Source organism: Rhea americana, unplaced genomic scaffold (genome assembly GCF_003343005.1).
Source record: "Rhea americana isolate MKP2758 unplaced genomic scaffold, rheAme1 scaffold_67, whole genome shotgun sequence".
NCBI classification, from domain to species: Eukaryota; Metazoa; Chordata; class Aves; order Rheiformes; family Rheidae; genus Rhea; species Rhea americana.
This window is the reverse complement of record NW_028186834.1, coordinates 403472-424174: the sequence shown is the minus strand read 5'-3', so window position 1 is coordinate 424174 and position 20703 is coordinate 403472. Positions and strand designations below refer to the sequence as shown.

General features: G+C 35.6%; 1 protein-coding gene across 1 annotated transcript in view; it reads right to left on the bottom strand.

The window, feature by feature from the left end:
- Window positions 1-20703, bottom strand: part of LRP1B (LDL receptor related protein 1B) — a 236065-nt gene that overhangs the window by 30593 nt on the left and 184769 nt on the right. Inside the window, exons 59-64 of the mRNA XM_085320958.1 lie at window positions 20352-20575; window positions 19983-20089; window positions 17895-18011; window positions 15989-16162; window positions 14826-14951; window positions 6629-6793 (exon numbers count right to left, since the gene is read on the bottom strand). Of these exons, the coding sequence (XP_085177084.1) occupies window positions 6629-6793; window positions 14826-14951; window positions 15989-16162; window positions 17895-18011; window positions 19983-20089; window positions 20352-20575 (913 nt within the window). The remainder of the gene's footprint in view (window positions 1-6628; window positions 6794-14825; window positions 14952-15988; window positions 16163-17894; window positions 18012-19982; window positions 20090-20351; window positions 20576-20703) is intronic.

Genomic DNA, 20703 nt, shown 5'->3' with positions numbered 1-20703 from the left:
CTGAATCAATGTTTCAATTATAAATTTTAAATAAAATAGTGACAGAATATGATATASGGGTCTAAATTCAGTTTTTATTATTAATATTCTTCTATTTTGTAAAAYGATGGGGCAATGATATTTTCCTATTTTGTACAAGAAATTATTAGGCTAATATATGCTTATAAATATGCCAAATTGCTGAGTTATATGAAAATTTAATTCAGTATAGCCTAAACCTCATTTTTGTCACTCAATTTARCATGACTTTTAGTAATGTTAATAGTTCATTGCTTAATTATACAATGACTGTTGGCATCTATTATAATAATAATAATAATCTGCCTTATTCTCATAGATTATTTCTGATATAAAATGGTTCCAAGGACATTTTAATAAAACTGCACTATTAAACAATGTCAATCAATGCCATTATTTTTTGTATCATAGAATCAGAATATTGATTTATTTTTGCAAAGCAAAGAGTTATGCTATCCAAAATGTCAGAACTTATAAGTAACGGCCACTGCATGGTAATCTCATGCACAGAGAACATAAGCATTTACACTGATCATGATGTTTCAGTACTGGAGCTGTACAGAACCAACAGTAAAGTTGTCTTGTAACCTCTGACCTTAGCCAGCACTGAAACGTTCACAACATATATTACAGCATAGAAAAATTTTAGTAAGAGAAGTGTTCTATGGACTGCTAATTGCTACAAAATTAGCATTTCAGCTATCCATCATCTGGTATATTTTATGCAAAAATAAGAAAAAATAATCACTTTCAGAACAAAAAGTATTTCCCTATTTTGAGCTCTTTCTTCTCTACTTATTACAGGTCAGCATCCGAGCTTTACCTAATGTCTCTTCCTTAAATCCAGGAAAACTTTCTTGCTTAGATCATCTATATTGAATAGCTTTATTTGTAAATATGGCAAGGGTGACAAGGTGGTAACCTATGCTTAGCACATCACCTGTAAAATGCTCCAATTATTTGAAAACCACAGTAGTAGTATTTAGAGAGAAAGAAGTATATCTTTTTGTTCTGGATTTCTCCATTCTCCATTTTTATGACTGTACAAGGTATATTGCAATTTTAAAAATATGAAATACAGCTTTTTTATATTTATATAAATATATATAATATATAAATATATAAATAAAATATATATATTTATATTTATATATTTAATAGGTGTCACTATTCTAGAAAACAAGGTCGTTCTATATGAGGCTGCTATAAGTAATATCATGCCTTATAGACTGTTAGCAACAGGAATTAGTGGGAATCCATGTGGCTCATGAACCATAATTAGCTTTAATAACCCAGGAGTAGTGGAGGGAAGCTGTACTCCAGTATGTAATTATGAGCTGAAATGACTGGGATCAGTCCCAATAGATAGGTATTCCTTGCATGTTGTGAAAGAAAAGTAGAAAAGATCTCCAAGGTAGTCTCCAAGGTTCTTCTCAGCTAGGCTGGTGGCAGTGGYTCAGCTGGGACCATGAGATCAGCTGCACAGCAGACTGGACACCCTCGACGTCCACAGATAACCGCGACCCTGTCCCCTTCCACACAACGGCCCCCCATCCTGGTCGGGTGCAGGTGGAGCATRCCCCTTTGGGGCTCCCTGCATGAGATTACGGGCAGTGATCTGATGTGAGCGGYGTGAATGTGTTTTTCAATGAGCGGAGCTTTCAATACGCACCACTGCATCCCCAAATCTGCCTGCATCGATCGCTTATAAAACAGAACACTGAGTGCTTTTGAGATCAATTAGGTATCTACTTCATATCTGATCTTTAATATTTTGGAGTAGAATATTTAATCCATGTTCATTAGGTGGAAAGAAATAACATTGTTTTAATCATTTTGATACAGCATCACAATTCTATGTGATTAGACATAACCTTGGGGCAGTAAATATAATATAAATATGTATTTATCTAATTTTTTTGAACTATTTAAGGCTAGTTAATACATTCAAGACATTTAGTAAATTATTGCAACCAACATTTTTACTTTAATCTAAGAAAAAAGGAAGKGTATTTTTATGTTAACATTTAAATTTTTTCAAAATTCCTACTAATTTGGTTTATTGGAAAGTGTTCATTATTATAACCAAACTTTTAATTATACGTCTCAGATGTGTACTTTTAATTAACTGATGACATTTTCTTTGTTCAATTATTGTAGTTCAATACAACTGTCATAAACTTATAAATTTTAATTAAAGCTGCCCCAATCTCTAGCTATATAATGTTCACATAGGAATTTGCCAAAAGGCTTAGCAGTAAGTAAACCAGCAGTGAATAATCCCTGAATTGCCAGTGGGATTTGTTYAACAAATTAACATTTGTGTGCAGATAATGAGGTTCTACAACTTACCACATCCAGCAAAGATTTAACACAATCATGTTTTAAAAAATGAGTAATACTCTGCAATTTAGTTAATTGGTTATCACATTACTATTCTACATTAGGTGGTGAAAGATAACAGAATTTACAAGCTCAGTTTGACTAGAAGTGTATTGTATATGCTGCGTCATTTTATTTATATCAGAAAATGATGAAAGATTTGTTTTCAGGATATGTCTACCTCAGTTTCAAACCAGCATCCAACAATAAGGAAATTCCCTGACTGCTAGGGAAGCATCAGAGCAGCTGTGACYCTGCAGAAGCTCATTTTCCTGCAAGGGCTCTGGGCCAAATACTAGCAGCATGTAACAAAAAAGGTTTCCTGTGAGGAGACAGAAAACATGGGCTTGGATGAGCTAACATCCCAGCAAGACAATCAGATTTTGCCCCAGATTTAAAGAGGCACTTCCATGTGGCAGAACAAACAGACATGGAACCYTGGCCATATAGCAGCTATGGGGTCCACCCTTCCCTGTCATCATGTTGATGGTCCATGACAGCCATTCGCGTGCTGCACCAGCGCGGCCGCCTCTGCTCGTAGCGGTGCTAGTCCAGAAACACCACGCTTGAGGCTGCGCAATATAAATGCACTCACAGTCACAAAAGGGGATGCACGCAGAATGACACTGGTTAGACAGACTGTATCAAGGCTGTTTGAATTGGATAATACAAGAGAATCAATAAGGGCAATTAGACCTCCTAAGACAGACGGATTCCAAATAAACTGAAGTTATTTCGGCCATTTCTGTTTTGCAGATAGAATTTGGACTGGCACTATCACATGTATGCAACTTCCAGAGGAAAAAGCTTCACCATTTTGAATAAATGCAAAGGAGAAAATCTGGAAAAATATGTGCAACTTTTTTGCATCAGTTTAGCATGATGATGCAAGGGTGAAAAAATATAACTACTGCTTTTTGAAGAACTGGTCATGAATACTCCCATATGGAAGCTGGTATGCACACATAAGAATACTATAGTAAAACAAATTAAAATGGTATTGGGCTGACTTATTTTACATAGTAATCTTGTACTTTCCAGACATGAAAGAATTCCCCACACAAAAGAATGTATTTAATATACCCATTGCTAGTGGAGAGGTCAACCTGGTAGGATGTAATATTTGAAATCTAYGCACTTACTATAATGCTTAAGTTCTATAAGTATGAAAGAAGAACAGAGGAATTCCTCTGAGTACAGAACCAGTTGTTGCAATGTGCAACATTAAAGCAATGTGTACACTAATGACTTTCACATGAATCTGACAAAGCAGATCAGCCTTTTCTTGAAGGCTCAGATAATGAAAAGGAAGTGCAAGAATGCTGGTTTCTTCCGTTTTTCACATCCTCAGTCCAACTTGTGAATTGTACGTGCAGYCTTGTCAACTAAATGTGCATTGATCGAGAGCACTGACCGAATGATGCTTAGCATAGTGGTATATTTCAGTGGAAAGAGGAAACTGTTGTTGCAAAAATACTTGAGGAACTATAAAATCAGCTTTCTGGAGTTAACAGATTACAGGTATTGGATGCCTTTGAGGTGTTAAATTTAACTTCCTCTTATAGGATACATAACAACTTTAGTATACCATGGATTAAACTAGGATATGAGGACGTCTTGCTGACATGGTTGTTTGTTTCAGGAAGACAAGATTTATGACCTGATATAGATAAGAAATACAGGCCGATAAGACATAGAGATTTCTTCTTAATAGAATATTTATAGGGTCTAGGGGCAAGGCTTGCAAGGAAGGTGAGATATGAAAATTTGAAAATTTTATCAAGAATGTTGGATGGAGTCACCTTGATTTAGAAAGATCCAAAGCATGTTTTCCCACATCTCTAGCACACGGAAGTTATTGCACTGACTTCAAGTCATGACTTCATGACTACACTCATGAATTAGAAATGGCACACGTGAGATACATTTAACTTGAAATACAGTTATTAAAAAATTGATTAAACGAGAAAATGAGAAAAAACACAGCAAAAGAATATTCCTATAAGCAGCTATGTCCAGTAAAAGTCATCAGAACATTCGACATCTGATAGACTTGGGAGTGAGGTGTCCTCTTTGTACTTAGAGGTGGCTGCTAAAACTTTAAGATCCAATTATCCTTCAATAATGAGCAAGAATGGCTCTACACTGGCCTCAGCTCACAAAGGTTTGGCACGTTTTGGCCAGATGTGGTACAGCAAACTTCCAAAGCAGTTAAAGACTTAGATTCCCAGTCAATCTCTGATCAGGCAGTCAGAGAATGGAGTGTGGACTGTGGTCACATCAGTGCTGGCTCCCTTGTGCTTTTTTTGGTGTAGGTATATTCACCTTTTTGAGACCAAGCAGAATTAAGGATAATGTCTGAATGTTCAGGCCCACTACAGCAGATGGGGTCACTAATAACAATCTAGCAGAAGTATATTGCAGGATATGCCCATATCTCTCCTTCATCTGTCACTGATGACCAAACCTACTATACTAATTATGCCTTCCAGCAGGGTGGAGAGATTTTAGAGGTTGTATTTAGGAGGAAAAAAAAAGAAGGCCAGGATGCAGAAGAGGTGTGTGAGCCCAGTTCTGTACTCTCAGTTGTACAGTAAAGAATGAAGCAGCTGCTAGAAGTAAGTGAGTTCCAAGGTTACTGCCCAAAGGAAGAAAACTGAAATGTCTGCAGGATTCACAAGTGAGCTGGATTATAGAAGCTAAGTTATTAGTTTTATAATGCCTTATAACTCCATGAAAATATCAATTATATGACACATATATAGAGATGTCRGAGTAAATATACTCTCTTCAGGTGACAGTGAAGTTTTGGCATATCATTTAAATCACCCTGTGTCTTTCATTCACTTGCACATCCTCACTAAATATGTATTGATCTCACTAAATTGATAAAAATTTCAGGTTATCATTTCTGTCAGTACTTCTATGAGCTGTTAGAAGCAGTTTCAAGTATAATTGATCAATATCAACTACAAATAATTGTCATTTTCTAATATGTAGTCATTATTACTGATATCACTATAAATGATATTGCTAACCCAAAAGGATTCAGAACTGAAGAATACTTTGTTTGTCACACAACAGATTATTAGATTTGAATTCCCTTGGATTTTTGCAATTACATCTTATTAGGTAAGATGGCAGGAAGAAAGTAAGGATCCACAGAAGCTGGTACAGTAAGGGAAGTTAAATAACTAAACTAAAATAGGCTAAATATTAAGAAATGCTGAGAAAAATGCTGAGATCTAGGCTGCAACCTCTAATCACAGTGACTGAGATAAATAATTTTCCCACATTTCAGAGAACCATTTCCCTCCATCTGTGAGAAACAGTCACAAGCTCCTCTTCTAAGGTCAAGTGCCTGCACTTTTCTTGCAGAGACCAAAACGTGTTTTTCATCACACACGAGGAAATGATTCACACCATCTTCAGGAGGTGATAGACTTCTCAGAGAAGAAAAGACTAGACTTCAAACTCCCCCTCTAGCTGTTCCACTGTGAATCAAATATTTAAATTCCTTGGAGCAGAAAACTCAAGCTTCCCCTTTCTAATGTAATTACTAAGTTACAGAGTACTTCTTATCACACTTTCTCTCTCTAGCCCAAACACTATTTAATTACATTATACAAGCTACATGTAAGGGACAAAGATCAGCTCTGAAATATCTTTGGCTTGGCGGTTCAGATAATCTCCCTGAAGATAAGAGATGTTATTTCAAATTCCTTCAAGCAAACAAAGGATTTGAATTCTGATCAACTAAATTTTCCTGAAACACATGAGGAAAATGTCCAATTTTGTGAATTCTAATAAGACATAGGTTAAAGAATGAGGACACACAACTCTAGTTTAAGGAAATATCTTTATGTGTATACCCCAGGGCACCTAAAACTTTAGGAGTAGCACCTAAAAATTTCAAGCTAGAAAGTGGGGAGGTGGCCTCCAGGTATGGTTTAGACTTTGGCCTTAGCCTGCTTTTACACCACCCTTTTTACACCTCAACATTTGTGTCTTTATATTGAACACCTATATGCTCCATTTTATGGGATGTAATTTATTTCCGCTTAAATACCGAAATACATGAATGAAAAGCACTATTTAGTATAAAATACGTGTACAGTATATACTGCTATATTGCATATAGTTTATGCTTAGACAAATAAAGAATAAATTCAAACATTTAGATTAAGGTCGTTATAAYAACATCCTAAAGCTGCACAGAAATATTTACCAAGGACAGAGGCGCCACAGGTTCCTCCGTGCTGACAGTAATTGTAACAGTGGTTCGTTTCACATCGTTCACCAGAATAGCTTGGCCAGCAGTGACAGCGGGGATCACCCTTCTCGTTTATAATGCACTTCCCTCCATTTTCGCACGTCAGTTTACACGTATCATCTGCAGCGAAAACACACAGAAATTACTTGACTTTTCAATAATTTCAACAATTCTGTTTCAGGTAACTAGCAAACTAGAACTTGGCAACCTTTTAAATAGAGCTCCAGTTCCCGGTAGCTGGGGGTGGGGGGGACTCACTTTTCAAAATGGAGAGAGCAAAYTGTTACTGCACAGTACTAGATAAAAGCTACTTTTAGGAGACCGTGAGCTCTCCTCGGACAGGCAGTCAGGAGCCGCAGGCTGGGCTCAGCGAGCGGCAGCGCACCACCGGCCCCCCGGGCCCTCTCCCGTACGAGAGGCACTGCCTCTGCCGTGCAGGCTTTGAGGGCTCAGGAAGGTGCTGCCACCTTCTTAGCTCCCAGGTATTGGGTAACACAAATCCCGAGCAGGGCAGRTTCAATCTTTCCCTAATACTATTTTCAATTAAAGCTGTGCCTGTCTTGGAAACACTGTGAGAAATAAATCTCTATTCATTCCAGCGAACAAGAAATAAAATCACTCAGTGACACCAACAAGAAATTAATTATGGAATAGCATGCATACAACTGGCAAACATCCGAATAATTGTACTCCTAAAGACACAGATAAGCACCTTTCCAGCCCAAGTCATGCCTTTAACAATAAGGCCTTTCATTTCTCRCATAACAAACTGAATTCTGTGAAGCCAGACTGATGCCTAACTAATCCAGCAGTTGAACCTACGTGGCCCTTTGAACAAAAGGGACAACGCTAACACCGAGACTATTCAGTGATAGATCCGCCAGTAACAGCGATGTTTTGCTGAATTAATAAGTTTCAGTTAAACTGCAGATGAAAAGGAGTATGAGTATCCTTTATCTCCTATACTTCTCCAGAGCTAAGACTGACTGACGCCGGCATGCCGACTCTTACTCCTGCTGCTTAAAGAAAGAGGCTGCCTCTCAAGTGCCGAGTTTAGGGAGGTCTGATATCCTAGAGCTAAGGTTTGCGACTGAGTCATCTCCTCTGTAAGGTCCGGGCCCTGTTTGAAGTTTTAACTGCGATCAAGGCATTCAGAATTGTTCTCTCAAGCACTGGCTCTGCAGAGCCCAGTAACACAACTGCTTTTGCAGCAGCCTTTCCTGCAGACTAACCTATGTCTCTCTTTTCTGCTTATCTGTCAGGGTCCTGAGCACACCCTTCCTCGCAGGGATCTGTCAAAGTGAGAGCTCAGATGGTGCTGARGTGCGACCCGGGATCCAACGGCAGTGAAAAAAAAAAGCTGCAAGAAGCAGGGGCCTTTCCCTGCCTTTTGCGTGGGAGCTGCCTTTAAGCTCAGGGAGCTACGCTGCAGCCGCACCTCAGCCTGGACACACCGGTGCCAGTGCCACCCCCGGACCTCCCCTCGGACCTGCCTCGGCAGCGGGGCCCGGGCAGTGGCCCTGCTGGCCCCACGGCCCCCGGAGCTGCATCCCCGACGCCGCAGCCTGGCCCTCGCGGCTCCCCGCCACRAGCCCGCTCCTCACGCGGCTCTCCCGGGAAGCTCTCACCTTGAAGCTGCTACCCTCTTGCAGATTAAGTGGAAGCTACTTTGTACTTGGGAGTCTGAAGATGCCTCAGGATTTTATTTATTTAGGTGGTTCATTAGACCCTCTGATGTTCCGTGAACCATTCTTCAGTTACTCATTACAGAAGTTGTTTAAATGAATAATGTAGCACACCCTATTGGACAGAAGCACTACTTTTTTTGCTTATCTCTTCTCTTTTACTTATCATTAGTCATGAGTTTATAGAGCAGAGCTTAGTTAAAACTGAATAAAAAACTCTGAAGTACAGACAAATGCTCATTTTTATGAACCTATAGCAAAATTTTTAAAATATCATCTCCGTTTTGCTTCTAGAGTAATTCTGAAAAATTAAGATATAAAATTTGAGAAAAAATATAAATTAAGAGACACTCCATGAATTCAACATAAAAATTCACTCTTAAAAGGCATATTTACAGCTACAGAATGAGAACTATGAACTTCACAGTTACTCTAACTGCACCAGGAAATATTCACCTTCATATTTTCATAAAAATATACTGGGCCAAAAGTTGTCTGCAGTAAAGCTTTTCTAATCCAAATGGCTTTCAATGATTGGGATACACATGTCCTATACTTTTTAAATGCAATATATATTAAATAACTTTACATGATGTTCAACTGAGAAAGTTTCTGAGAAAGAAATGAGAAAAAATAGGAAAGAGTGTAATATTTTGCATCATCACGGAATTATTAAAATTTTTTGCTTTTTCCTCTCTCAAATATTTGAAATGCAAGRGTTTAAATGTGACTTAAATATGAAAAAATCAAGGAAAAGTTTCTACAAAAATTTTGGACTTAAAGCAAGCTAAGAAATAGGATTTAAAGATGTAATGGATAAGCTAGTTTTAAAATCTTGTGTTAGACTTTAACAATATAAGGGTTTTAATGCTGCTGCTGTTTTGTTGTCTGGAAGTAGATACAAGAATCAAATTACTCTTGCTGATTCACATCAACTGAGTACAAAAGGGGAATCAGATGCTTTTGTGTGGGAAAAAGGAACAAAATGGTCCTTTAAGAGAAGACAGGAAGAAAAAAGAATATAGGAGAGAAACAGAGAAGAATGATTATGAAAAGCTGAATACTCTTAATTTGAATTAATGAATAAAGGCTTCAGAAGAGCTGGGAACATCTCYAGTAAGTATGTCCTGTTGGAGAAAAGTTTTTTAAAAAAAAAAAAAGGTTTTTTTAATCAGAAATGTTTCTATCTTCAGTAAAGTCAACACTGGTCAGACCTTGCTGGAACTCTTAACTGTAACACCTCTCAGCTATCCTATTTAATTCTTGAAGTGTCAGAAGTAAATAATTTCACCTGCTAAATTATTGGCTAATATTCTAGCTAACGAATTTGACATGATAGAAGGTAAGCGGTTATAGGTCATGTAATCAATATATTTTCCCCTAGTCTGATTATTTTGTATTCTGCTGCCTTGGTTCATCTACCTCCACAAAGAATAGAATAACTCTGCTTTGCTCTTTTTCTTACATTTTTCTTCCTGATATGAATTTTTGATATTTAATATTAATGAACTTAGGGTCTATTTGCTCAGTTTTTGCCACCTTTCTCTAACTGAAAACAAAATCCTTACACAGAGGAATTACTGAAAAAGCAATAATGCAAAACTTTCTGAACTGATACTTCTAACTTTACTTGTTCTCTTTTTAGATATTCCATCCCTCTCTCCCAACACACACATACATTTCTTTCATTGGTACTTCTATAAAACCTTTTTTTCTTTTTCTTGAGCAAAATACATTTTACTTTTTGCTATTTAACCCTCTGAAAGATCCACTGATTTTTAAACTAGCAGCGTAGGTGATGCTATGGAGCAAAAGGTTGATGAAATATACTCATTGGGACAAGAACAGTTTGCTCCACACAGTGGAAAATATTTGAAAATATTCTTCTCAGGTGGCATAAAGGTATTTGTTCTTGCCTACCTCAGAGAGAATTGTGTAGTTATATTTACTAAGCTGAATGTACCCATCCAAGAGACTCAAGTTCTTAAGTTCTGGTAAGGTTGTATAAATATTTCTGCCCCCCTGGAAAAGGCCTCTGCTATCTGTCAATTCTATAAGTCAAAATTTATYTGAAGTTGCAATCTCCAAATTTTGTTTGAATACTATAAGATCCTCCTCTTTGAAGACTATTTCATTGCTGTTCACATATTCTGTTTTAAAAAATCCGTTTGCTTTACAATTCCAAATGGAACAGAAGTGTTAAGAAAAGGATGCACAGTGAGAAAAACTAACCAAATACCTGCTGTAATTTAATACATTTTCTTCTGTACTGGGAAAACATCCGTCCCAGTGGTATATCTCCATTGCAAACACAGAAGATACTGCTGTAACCAGTAGATTCTTTCAAACAAGAAGGAGCTTTCTGTGTTTGACCATTATTCTATTTGCTATCAAAAAAAAAGCCTGAAAGCAGAACAGAAAGCAAGAAGATAGCATGGATTGAACTGCCATAGCTTTTGCTAGTAAAGCTCCTTGAGGCAGAATTTGTTGGTGAGAAGGAAAGCATATAGGGATTAACCTCTATACTCCCAGCCAGAGCATTTGGTCTGCCTGCAGTCTCAGTGTGAAACGGGCAAGTCCTCACAGAAATGCACTGCAGGAAATACCATGATAAATTAACTGTTTCATCTGCTTTCAGAAGCAACATCATATCTGAGCCTTTGAATTTTTCTCAGGCTTTTCCTCCAGCCAAGAGAGCACAAATATCCCTTTCCTAAAATGAAAGTGATAAATGTTCAGCTCCAAAATACTGAACTCCTGAAAGTATTCCATTACTCCTGCTCACTCCTGTGATACAYACCAGTTTCTTCCAGCGCAAATCTCCTTTTGCACTTTCATTTTCCTAATTACATATTTAGCTTCTTTGTGCCGCAGATTATTAGATATAATAAAGAGAATAAGTATAAACCCACTGGTTTCTTTTGTAACTATAAAGTGGTACTGTACCCAGGTGAAAACTAACGGATAGCTTCTGAACTGAGAAAGTCATGTCTGTCGCAGTCAATACATAAATCAGAAAAATTGGTTCGTCTCAATCATAATCTGCTATGGAAAAAAGATGAAAGCTTATGTAAGAACAAAGAGGACCTAGTTTGGTTTTGTTTTAAAAAATATGCTGAATCTCATTCAGAATGACACATGTGTTGCAATAGCTCTGGTTTGAAAAAGCCAAACCAAAAAAAAAACTCTTGTTTTAATCAGTTAACAACAGATGCTGCTAAAGCAGCTGTCTAGAGCAATCTGGATTCATTCTTATAGAAAGCTACTGGGGATTCAAATTTAGAATTTTTCACACAGGACTTGTGAAGAAAAATCATTTTGATGAGTCATTAGTGTTATTACACAGAACTTCAAACTTACCTCAGTTTTATTTTGTTAAAAAAAAATCCAGTGAACTCCGGACTCCAGAGTCTGTCACTTTTTGGGTCACAGTTACAAGAAAGAAAGCAATACTGAGAGGACTTCCCAGTCAGTAACCAACTATTAAGCTGTACAAAGCATGCAAGGCTTGTTCACAATAGTCATGCAAAAAACTCCACCAAAATGAAAAATGTCACCGTTTCTCAAAAATAACCATTCTTTGTTGGCCTGCATTTTCCACAGGGATAGAGACTAAAGCATTGTTAAAACAAAATCCTCAAACGCTGACTCTCCAGAGGGCCAATATTTAAGATAACCTGAGAACCTTAGATAGCTGTACCATTTTGACACTGGTAAGTCATGGAAATGTAAGAGTAACTTCATTACTGCATTTTTAAAGACCAAAACCACTTAGAAGATACTAAAAATAAAACTCTTAAGGATGTTTGATAAAATACTGAACAGTAACCTGAATTATACATTATTGAAAAAAATACAGTATAGTCACATTGGTTTTTGATACTCATTACTACTACTAATTCATGAAACTATGATGCTTATTATGCAACTCTGAATAGTTACTGGTCAAGTACAAAACAACCAGTACACATCACTTCTATTAATATATAAATAAAGACCACTAAAAGAAACTTAAGAAGCTGAGTTTCTAAATCGGCAAATTAGTGGCGGTGTATTGTTAAACAGATAAATTGTAATGTATATATACTATTGTGACATACCTACAACCAATTTCAAGTACAGTTACTGTATAATGATAAAATCAATAACAAAACCAGTTAAAGAGAGTTTCACAGATGGTCATGCCTCCGATTAAAATCTCCTGGACTTCACTCTTTGAGGATTTAATCAGAAGATTACTAGCAACGWCAGGGATCTTTCAATTGACTTTGAATCAGAATTTTATTGCAGAAATCAAGATAAAATCTCATATGCAATCTTGGATTAAAGTTGGATCAACAGTCTACAATATAAGGACTTTGACAGGATTTTGACTGTTGTCGGTTATTGACTTCTATAAGTTTGCCAAAAATGCTCTGTRACAATGAAGAAAATATAATGTAAGATTTTAACAAGTTGAATGTATGCAGTTTGGGATATTTCCTCAGCATTTTGTAACTTTTCATCAGAAAAGAACAGTAAGACTGTCTTCCTATTTTTTTACTGACTATTTCTTTCAGTATAGCTTTTTAAAGGAAGAGAATCTGTTTTATGACTTGACTTTCAGTAAGAAAAGGCATTTACTACAAATTTGCATGATGTTTCTTGTTTAGAGGCTCTTGGAAACCTAGCAAGTGCAAGTGGTTTGTCAGCCCATCAGTAATTACAATCTGTGTYCATTCCAGATGCTGACCTTGAGGTCAGCTTCGATCTTGCCAGGAATCTCTGCAGATCCCTGCAAGGCTAAGTATAGTGTGCTAAGTAGCATGAAACAAACACTTAAAACTCATTTCACACTTTTCATAAACGTCAGAAGTGTGCAAAACCATATACCTGCTAGTATGTTATGACGCTGAGGTTAGAGTCTGTTTKTAAATTGTAATCTGTGAGGCCACAAAATCTGCAATCTCCAATCAGTAGAGGAAAACATACGGGAAAAAAAAAACTATGCTAGGCAATACTAGAAATCTAATTTTTATCAGAAAACTAAGAAACATTTATTCAACAACTCGTAAAAAGGTATAACAGACATCACAATTGTGGGAAGATTCTAGAAAATATCAATTATTCAATGTGCTTTCTCTAGGCATGCAAATCTGTGCTGTATATCTATGCAACAGAAAAATAATCTAACACCCTCAGATATTTAATAAAGATATAATGTCCTGAAAGACAAAGAAAATCTTGTGATGACAAGTTAAAAGCAGCCAGGCAGAATAGTTTCCATCTCGGATAAGCAAATGTCAGGCATTTGAAGGAGCAATGAGGGTAGATACTCTCTGCAGACATAGGGTGTTTAGACTGACTTTGTCTTAAGAATTACAAATCTTGTAGAGTATACTTATGTTCTCTACTGCATCTGGTTCAGTGGTGTAATTTCCCCACAACAGTAGAAATTATTGTAAAACTACTGTAGAGTTGTATAACTATTGCATAAATCCACATTCATAGCTATTCAGCCACAGAGGAACCAAAATTAAGTTTTCATTTACTGTATTTTTGCTAGAGCATGGTGCAGCGTATATAAATGTTGGTGCCAAAGTAAATGCAACGCATACGCTGTAGTCTTACTTAGGCAAAAAGATGAATGGGTTTGTTATGTAGGATAAGCTCTGTAATATTGTTTTACTCTAAAAACTATTTTTTTAAATAGTAGATTCCTTGATACAGAAATAGTGCTAGTCAGGATAGCTTCATTAATCCCATATCATAAAACACTGAAACATTGTTACATTAATTCAGTATTTAAAGATTAGGAAGTCTTTAACAGGTGAGATTTCCCTCACAAAACAGAATGATGACATTTCATTTAAATTAATTACATTACTAAATTGAGCAGTTTAAGTACTAAGAATCTCATCAAAACACAGATTGCTTCAATTTCTTGACTCTAGAATTAAACATCAGAGGAACATTCTGATGCATTCTGACTTTTCATATGCATGAGAAATCCTACTCTATGATTTCTGGAAAACATTAAAATTCAAGCTGACTAAAAATCCATTCCAGTTGGTTAACCATTTAACCCATTAGGTTTGACCAGAACTACAGTGGGAATAACTTTAATTATTTAACAGACTTCCTTCTATAGAAAAAGTCATATTCTTTATTTTTCCGAGAATATAGCAAGACTTAAGTAGATATTCTACCAGAACTCTAGCTTCCTGTATCYAATACAACACTTCTAACAATGCATATCATCTTATGTCAGTTCAGTCCAATAGTTCATTTTTCTTTTTGATGAAACAAAAGAGTTTCTCTGATAGCAGTATTTTGCTTCTTCATTATTTACTTTCCATTTCAGGAGTGTAATAGGTATCTTGAACAACATCATAGAACTTCAACCCACAGACAGTCTAGCCTTTTGCCACAACAAAAACTGACTATTTCTTTTATTTTCTGCTTCTCATGCAGTTTTCAATACTCACCTAACAGGTTCAGATCACTGCATGTTCCATTAACCAATGATTTTCCTTCTGGACATGCACATGTTGCACCAGAAGGGTTGAGTAAACAAATGAATTCGCATGTCAGGTCCAAGCATGGATTAGGCACTATTTGAGAGGAGAAAGTATATAAAAGATTCTTTTGTTTATAATTGCACTGTGTTACAGAACTGGAAAAAAAAGAATAATCAGATATACATAATTATGATACACTATCTGCATGACRGCCTGAAGTCAGTGAACACATTCACTCAAGTGTCAGCACAAGACTGACGCCAACAAAGAATTTATTCCAGTAARAACAAATTTAAAAATGTTAAAGCCAGACATTCAAAAGTAAACATTGCTTTTAGTGCTAAGGGAATTATTTAACACCTAAATGTTCATTGCGATGGTATTCAGCAGCATGCAGGTGAGCAGCTCTGCTTCACCACGCGTGGAGCCAGAAGGCTGAGAGCTGCTCCAGAACCCAGCTCGGCTTTTTCGGGTAGAAGRTTCACCTTAGTGCTCTGACAGTAATTCAGTCCGGCTTTAAGGTTCAGCCAGGTACAGTATCTTCACTCAATGCTGGCGCGATGCGTACGTCTGTTCTCCGGATCAGACTAGAAGGGCTGGTTTTATATCCTGTCAGAGGCCCGGGGGCGCCACGCGCGCGCTGCCCACGACGTAGGGTAGTCTTTTCTCTCCCTTCCGCCTTTGGGGCACGCCACCACACCGATCTCAGTTTCTGTTCTCACCACTGTCCCCTATCCTGCTACACAAATCTTACTTTCGTGATCACTAACTAAAACCAATCCTAACTACATTAATAATTTTGCAAACGACAAGAGATTTATTGGTAATGYGAAGAAAAAAATTAAAAAAAAACTGTTCAGAATATAAATTTTGCATTCAGCTTTCTGCTATTTTTTTAATACTTCATTTACAGTGATGGCGCACAAGGCAAATATTTGTCCAATGTTCTTTCAAATGGGAGAAAATATCTCGAAAAACTAAATTAAATTTATATAATGAAATATGACCAAATCTATTTTCAGTTTGTACAGTAAGGCTCTTTATATTTTTCAACTGTGGGTTACTTTTTTTTTTTTTTCCCTGAGATGAATTTACTCCATATCTAGTTTAAAGTAATTATGATTACTTACAGTCTATTTGTTTGTAGCGATGGAAGATCAAGGTACTTTTTGCTTTATCAACATTCACACTTAGATACTCTACAAGGCTTCTGCCAAATTTGTGTACTCTAAATGCACCATTTTTAGGACCTGCTCCATATATGTAATCCTCAAAAATATCAATTCTATGTGGATGCAGTAAACCTTAAACAGAAATAGATAATACATACATATATTCATATTTAAATAATAAAAACTTTATTTTAATAATAACTTCAATTGCACTGCAATTAAAAGCTGAAAGACATTATTATTCAGAGAGCTTGGTTTGTATCCACAAAGATTGCCTTTTAAAAAGTAATCTTTTTAAAYGGAAATATTTCCATACTAGAAGCAACTTAAATTTCTAATTTATTATTAGTTTTCTCACACCTCAGCCACAGTGACTGGTTGAACACTGAAAAGTTGGGAAGCCTTATTATAAGGATTAGCTAAAAAAAGAAAAAACATATTTAGCTGCAACATTTTAACTACAAGTAACAGATATATCTGACAAGACAGAGATTATGTTGCTGTACATAGAAAAAATTCTGATAAAACACTTCTTGACCGTTACTTTTTCTTAACATGTGTGAGAAATACTAATTTTTGTGTTATATTTACTTTAATTCATAACTATAGTAAATTAATGCAAAAGCTCTATTTTTCCTCATTTTTATGAGCTGAGCTTGCCTGTTAGACAACATACTTCAATTTTCTATGTAGTACAGGCTGTAAATTTCACCTGTGAAATGTTACCTTGTAACAAGCCAATAGCTTCTGATTAAAGCTTCTTTTTCAGACATACATCTCTTCTTGATTTGAAGGAATAAAAAAACAGAACCTATCATTGCCTGTGATATCTTGTTCCTATYATTATCTACCTTCAGTGTGAAAATGTGTTTTATTTTTAACCTGCATTTAGTTTTTACTAGTCTTTCTTTCTACTGCTTTTCTACTCTATTATAAATGCTCAGTATTTCTGAACTCTACTTCRTTATTTTATACTTGTTTAATTAAATGGATCAAAGTTCTTAAGTCTCATTGAAAAACGATTTCTAAACTCTGCAATTTTTTCTTTTCTGCATCTTCTTTAATTTCATGGAAGTTAAAAAGTCTCTACTTACTACTTCCCCCTTTATAAACCCCCAAATTGCTGGGTTTGGTACAGTGTAGTACAGCCCTACTATGCTCCAGATTATTTTTAAAGTTATCACCTTATATGCACTCTCCTATTTAGTATTACTGTTGTGCATTTTCTTTTTTCCCCTGAAGAATAAATTCATATTTGTTTCTAAAACACAAATTAGTGTTAAGATACAACACAGTTAAAACTTAACCTAGGATACTCCGTCGATCTTTCTATCAATCAGCCACAAACTTTTGTAGGACTAAGTGTAGGTTTTGTGCTAGATTGTAACCCAGCCACTTTTAAACCCTATAACTGAGGGAGGCACAAGCAAGAGTATTAGGAGCACTTACTGTCTTCTAAAACCTTACTTCACACATCTGCACAGTGTGATTCTTTGTTACAGGAAGCTGGCTGATCTCTACCTTACACAATTCCTGTGCCAGGCAGACAGCTCCAACTTCTAACTAATCTAGGTCGTCCTGTTGCCACGTGAGGCCAAGCACAAGTATTAATCAAACTGGCAATTTAATTTTACCTAAGCTAATAATTAGATGCCAATAACGGAGATCTGCACATACCACTCCACTATTGTTTCCCTAAATATTATCCAAAAAGCTTAAATATGTATTTGTTTCGATAATATCTAGATGCAATGAATATTACTTTTCAAAAATCAATTTTTTGGGTTACATAGTTTCTCTGAATCACAAAATTTCAGCAAAATAAAATAAAATTGAAATCTTGTTATATAAAAGTTCTTCATACCTTGTTTAGTGCTCACAGACACAACTGAATCAGAACCATCAAAAAGAACACTGCCAATAACAGATAATTCAAAATCAGCCCAGAACAAACGCTGACTGAACTGGTCAACTGCAAGACCTACAGAGGAAAAAAGTTCAAAATACACATTGTTATGTACTAGAGATATTTTTATCCTTCATTTTTGTAGAACACAGAAAATGGTGAAGATGAGGAAACATGACAGAAAACTGAAAAGAATAAAACATCTTCTGCTTCAGCCTTTAACGTGAGTCAACCAGTTTCTTTCACTTATTCTCCCAAGGTCAATACCTTTTGCAGCAGGTAGAATTCTAAGCGAGAATACAAATACRCAATCTAATCCTTTTGCTCTACCAAAACAAACCTATTGAAGGTGATAGATTTCTAAGCAGCAGCATCAATGTGACTATGTRCTGAGAACTGCAAGTCATTCGGATTTGGCAGTCTTCCTACGCAGTTTCCACAAGTATTTATTTTTCTGTTTTTTTGTCACCAATTCTTCACATATAATAATTACTACAGAATTAAAGTTAYGATTATTTTACTTGAAATAGGCTGAAAGTACTGCAAGACTTAAATGGTAATATTTATTGTGTGTGTATACATATACATGGAGAGAGAGTCAGGCAGTGAGTAAGAGCAAAATGAAAATAAAAGATAGATAACATTGTGACTACTCAGCCTCTAAGTAGTAACTGCAATAGTTAAATCAAGCAGTCCATGTTTCACTAGAGGATGCTTAAATGATTAATATGCCATTTTAAGTCATGTCAAAAGCTCCAGTCTGTAAAAATATTTGAACCATAAAATAATTTAATTCTCAGCTTTTGAAGTTATAGTATATTTTTTATAAGAATGGAAAAAAGTATTTCTCTTCCTATTTATGTAAGTAGGTGAGTCAGAAAAAAAAAACATCAAAAGAAATTATACATAACAGCAAAAGAAATTATACATAACAGCAAAAATTCTCTTCTTAAGGTCATAAATTAATCAGCTATAGATAGATGAGAGGAAGGAGAGGAAATCTGATGCATAGACCAGTGAAATATGTTTTTATTTGCAACTCCATTAAATAAAGTCTTTAAATAAAGCACTAGTATTCAGACATACAGCTGAAGAGAATAATTTTTCCTAAAAGATAATCACAATGTGTCAACTCTGTATGATACAGAGCAAATGAAATGTGCAAGTTTTAGGAACAGTTACCAACCTCTTGCTTTGAATTATTCTTCGCATTTTAATAAGAATATTTAAATAACAAATAATAAATAAATAATATTCTCAATGTATCTTTCACAGTGCCAGAGATAATACAAAATAAAAAAGCACTTATTTTGTATTCTTTATACATATAGCACTGCTGTGATAGTCAGGTTTATGAAAACCCTGTGAAGTCAAACCAAAATGCTCAATTTCTCACTCTCTCTCTTACTTGAAATGGAAAAGTCATGATTATCAATAAATTTAAGAGCAGTGGAATAATACAGATATTCAATAGGATCTCAAACTTCATCTAATCAAGAGTAGTTTCACTTGGGAAGAAATATTAAAGCCATAGAGGTGGCTTGAAGTCTTTTTTTTTTTTTTTTTTTTTTCATTACCTCCACACAGAGAGTAGATGTGTGTGAAATATATGACCCCCCCAAAAAAAAAAAAACTCCACAGTCATTCACTTGCTATGTACAGAAGGATGCTATATTTTCAGACAATAGCTATCAAAAATTGCAGTATTATGACAACAAATTTGTGAAATTCTCCTCTTGCATGACCTGCTCCCTTAATTGATCTTCCTTTTTAAGGGTACTTGAACAAATTTGCCTTGTAAAATCATCATATTTTAAACTTTGTTACAAAATATTCATTATAGTCATTTATTACATAAAAGTCATATTAAGATATATCATTTCAAAATACAATTAAGAATTTTAATTGGTAACTGCATATGGATAACCAGAACATAAATAATTCTATATCCAATTTTTTGGAAACTGAAAAAATGGAATCCAGCCAAGATGTTTGCACCAAGTTATCAAATGCCATGTAACTAGTAAAACTGGAAATGATGTGTACCTGTAGGTCTTTGTAAATTCTTTTGAACCAATATTCTTCTCAGAGTACCATCCATAGAAGATTCTTCTATGTGAGAGCGGTCCCCAATAACGGTCCAGTACATCATTCTAAAAGTATTAAACAAAAAATATAAGTTATAAGCCTATACAGAACCTCAAAAAACCTATTGACATTAAATTACTGTGAGTCCCTCAATCTACTTAAAAACAGGACATAATTGATTCTGTTTCACATAAGGGTAAACTAAGCAGAAAGATTAAGGAAATGACTTAGCCAAGTTTTAGACATTTGTACACATTATTTGTCATACTTTACTCTGCATTTGTGTTTAAATCACCAAAAAAAGGAATAATGTCAAAGTATACATACCCCTTGCTAGGATTTACAGCAATTGCATATGGTTCTCCTGCCATACTTGTAAGGAGTCTTGTACAGTTAGGTCCATTCAATTGCCCTACATTGATGGAGTATCTCAGACTTGTCCAGTGAGTTGTGTAGTAGCTAAACCAATGCATTCTGGAATGATCAGTCCAGTAAATATTTCCAGCAACCCAGTCAACAGCAATGCCCCTAGGTCTTTTGAATTCTGGACACTAAAAGAAACAGATTTTAAAGTTAGTTGTATGGAGATTACCTTTAACAGGTCACAGGTTTGGCAAATAACTGGTGCTTTTAATATAGATGACAAAATATTTGAAAATACTGCATTGGAAAGACACAA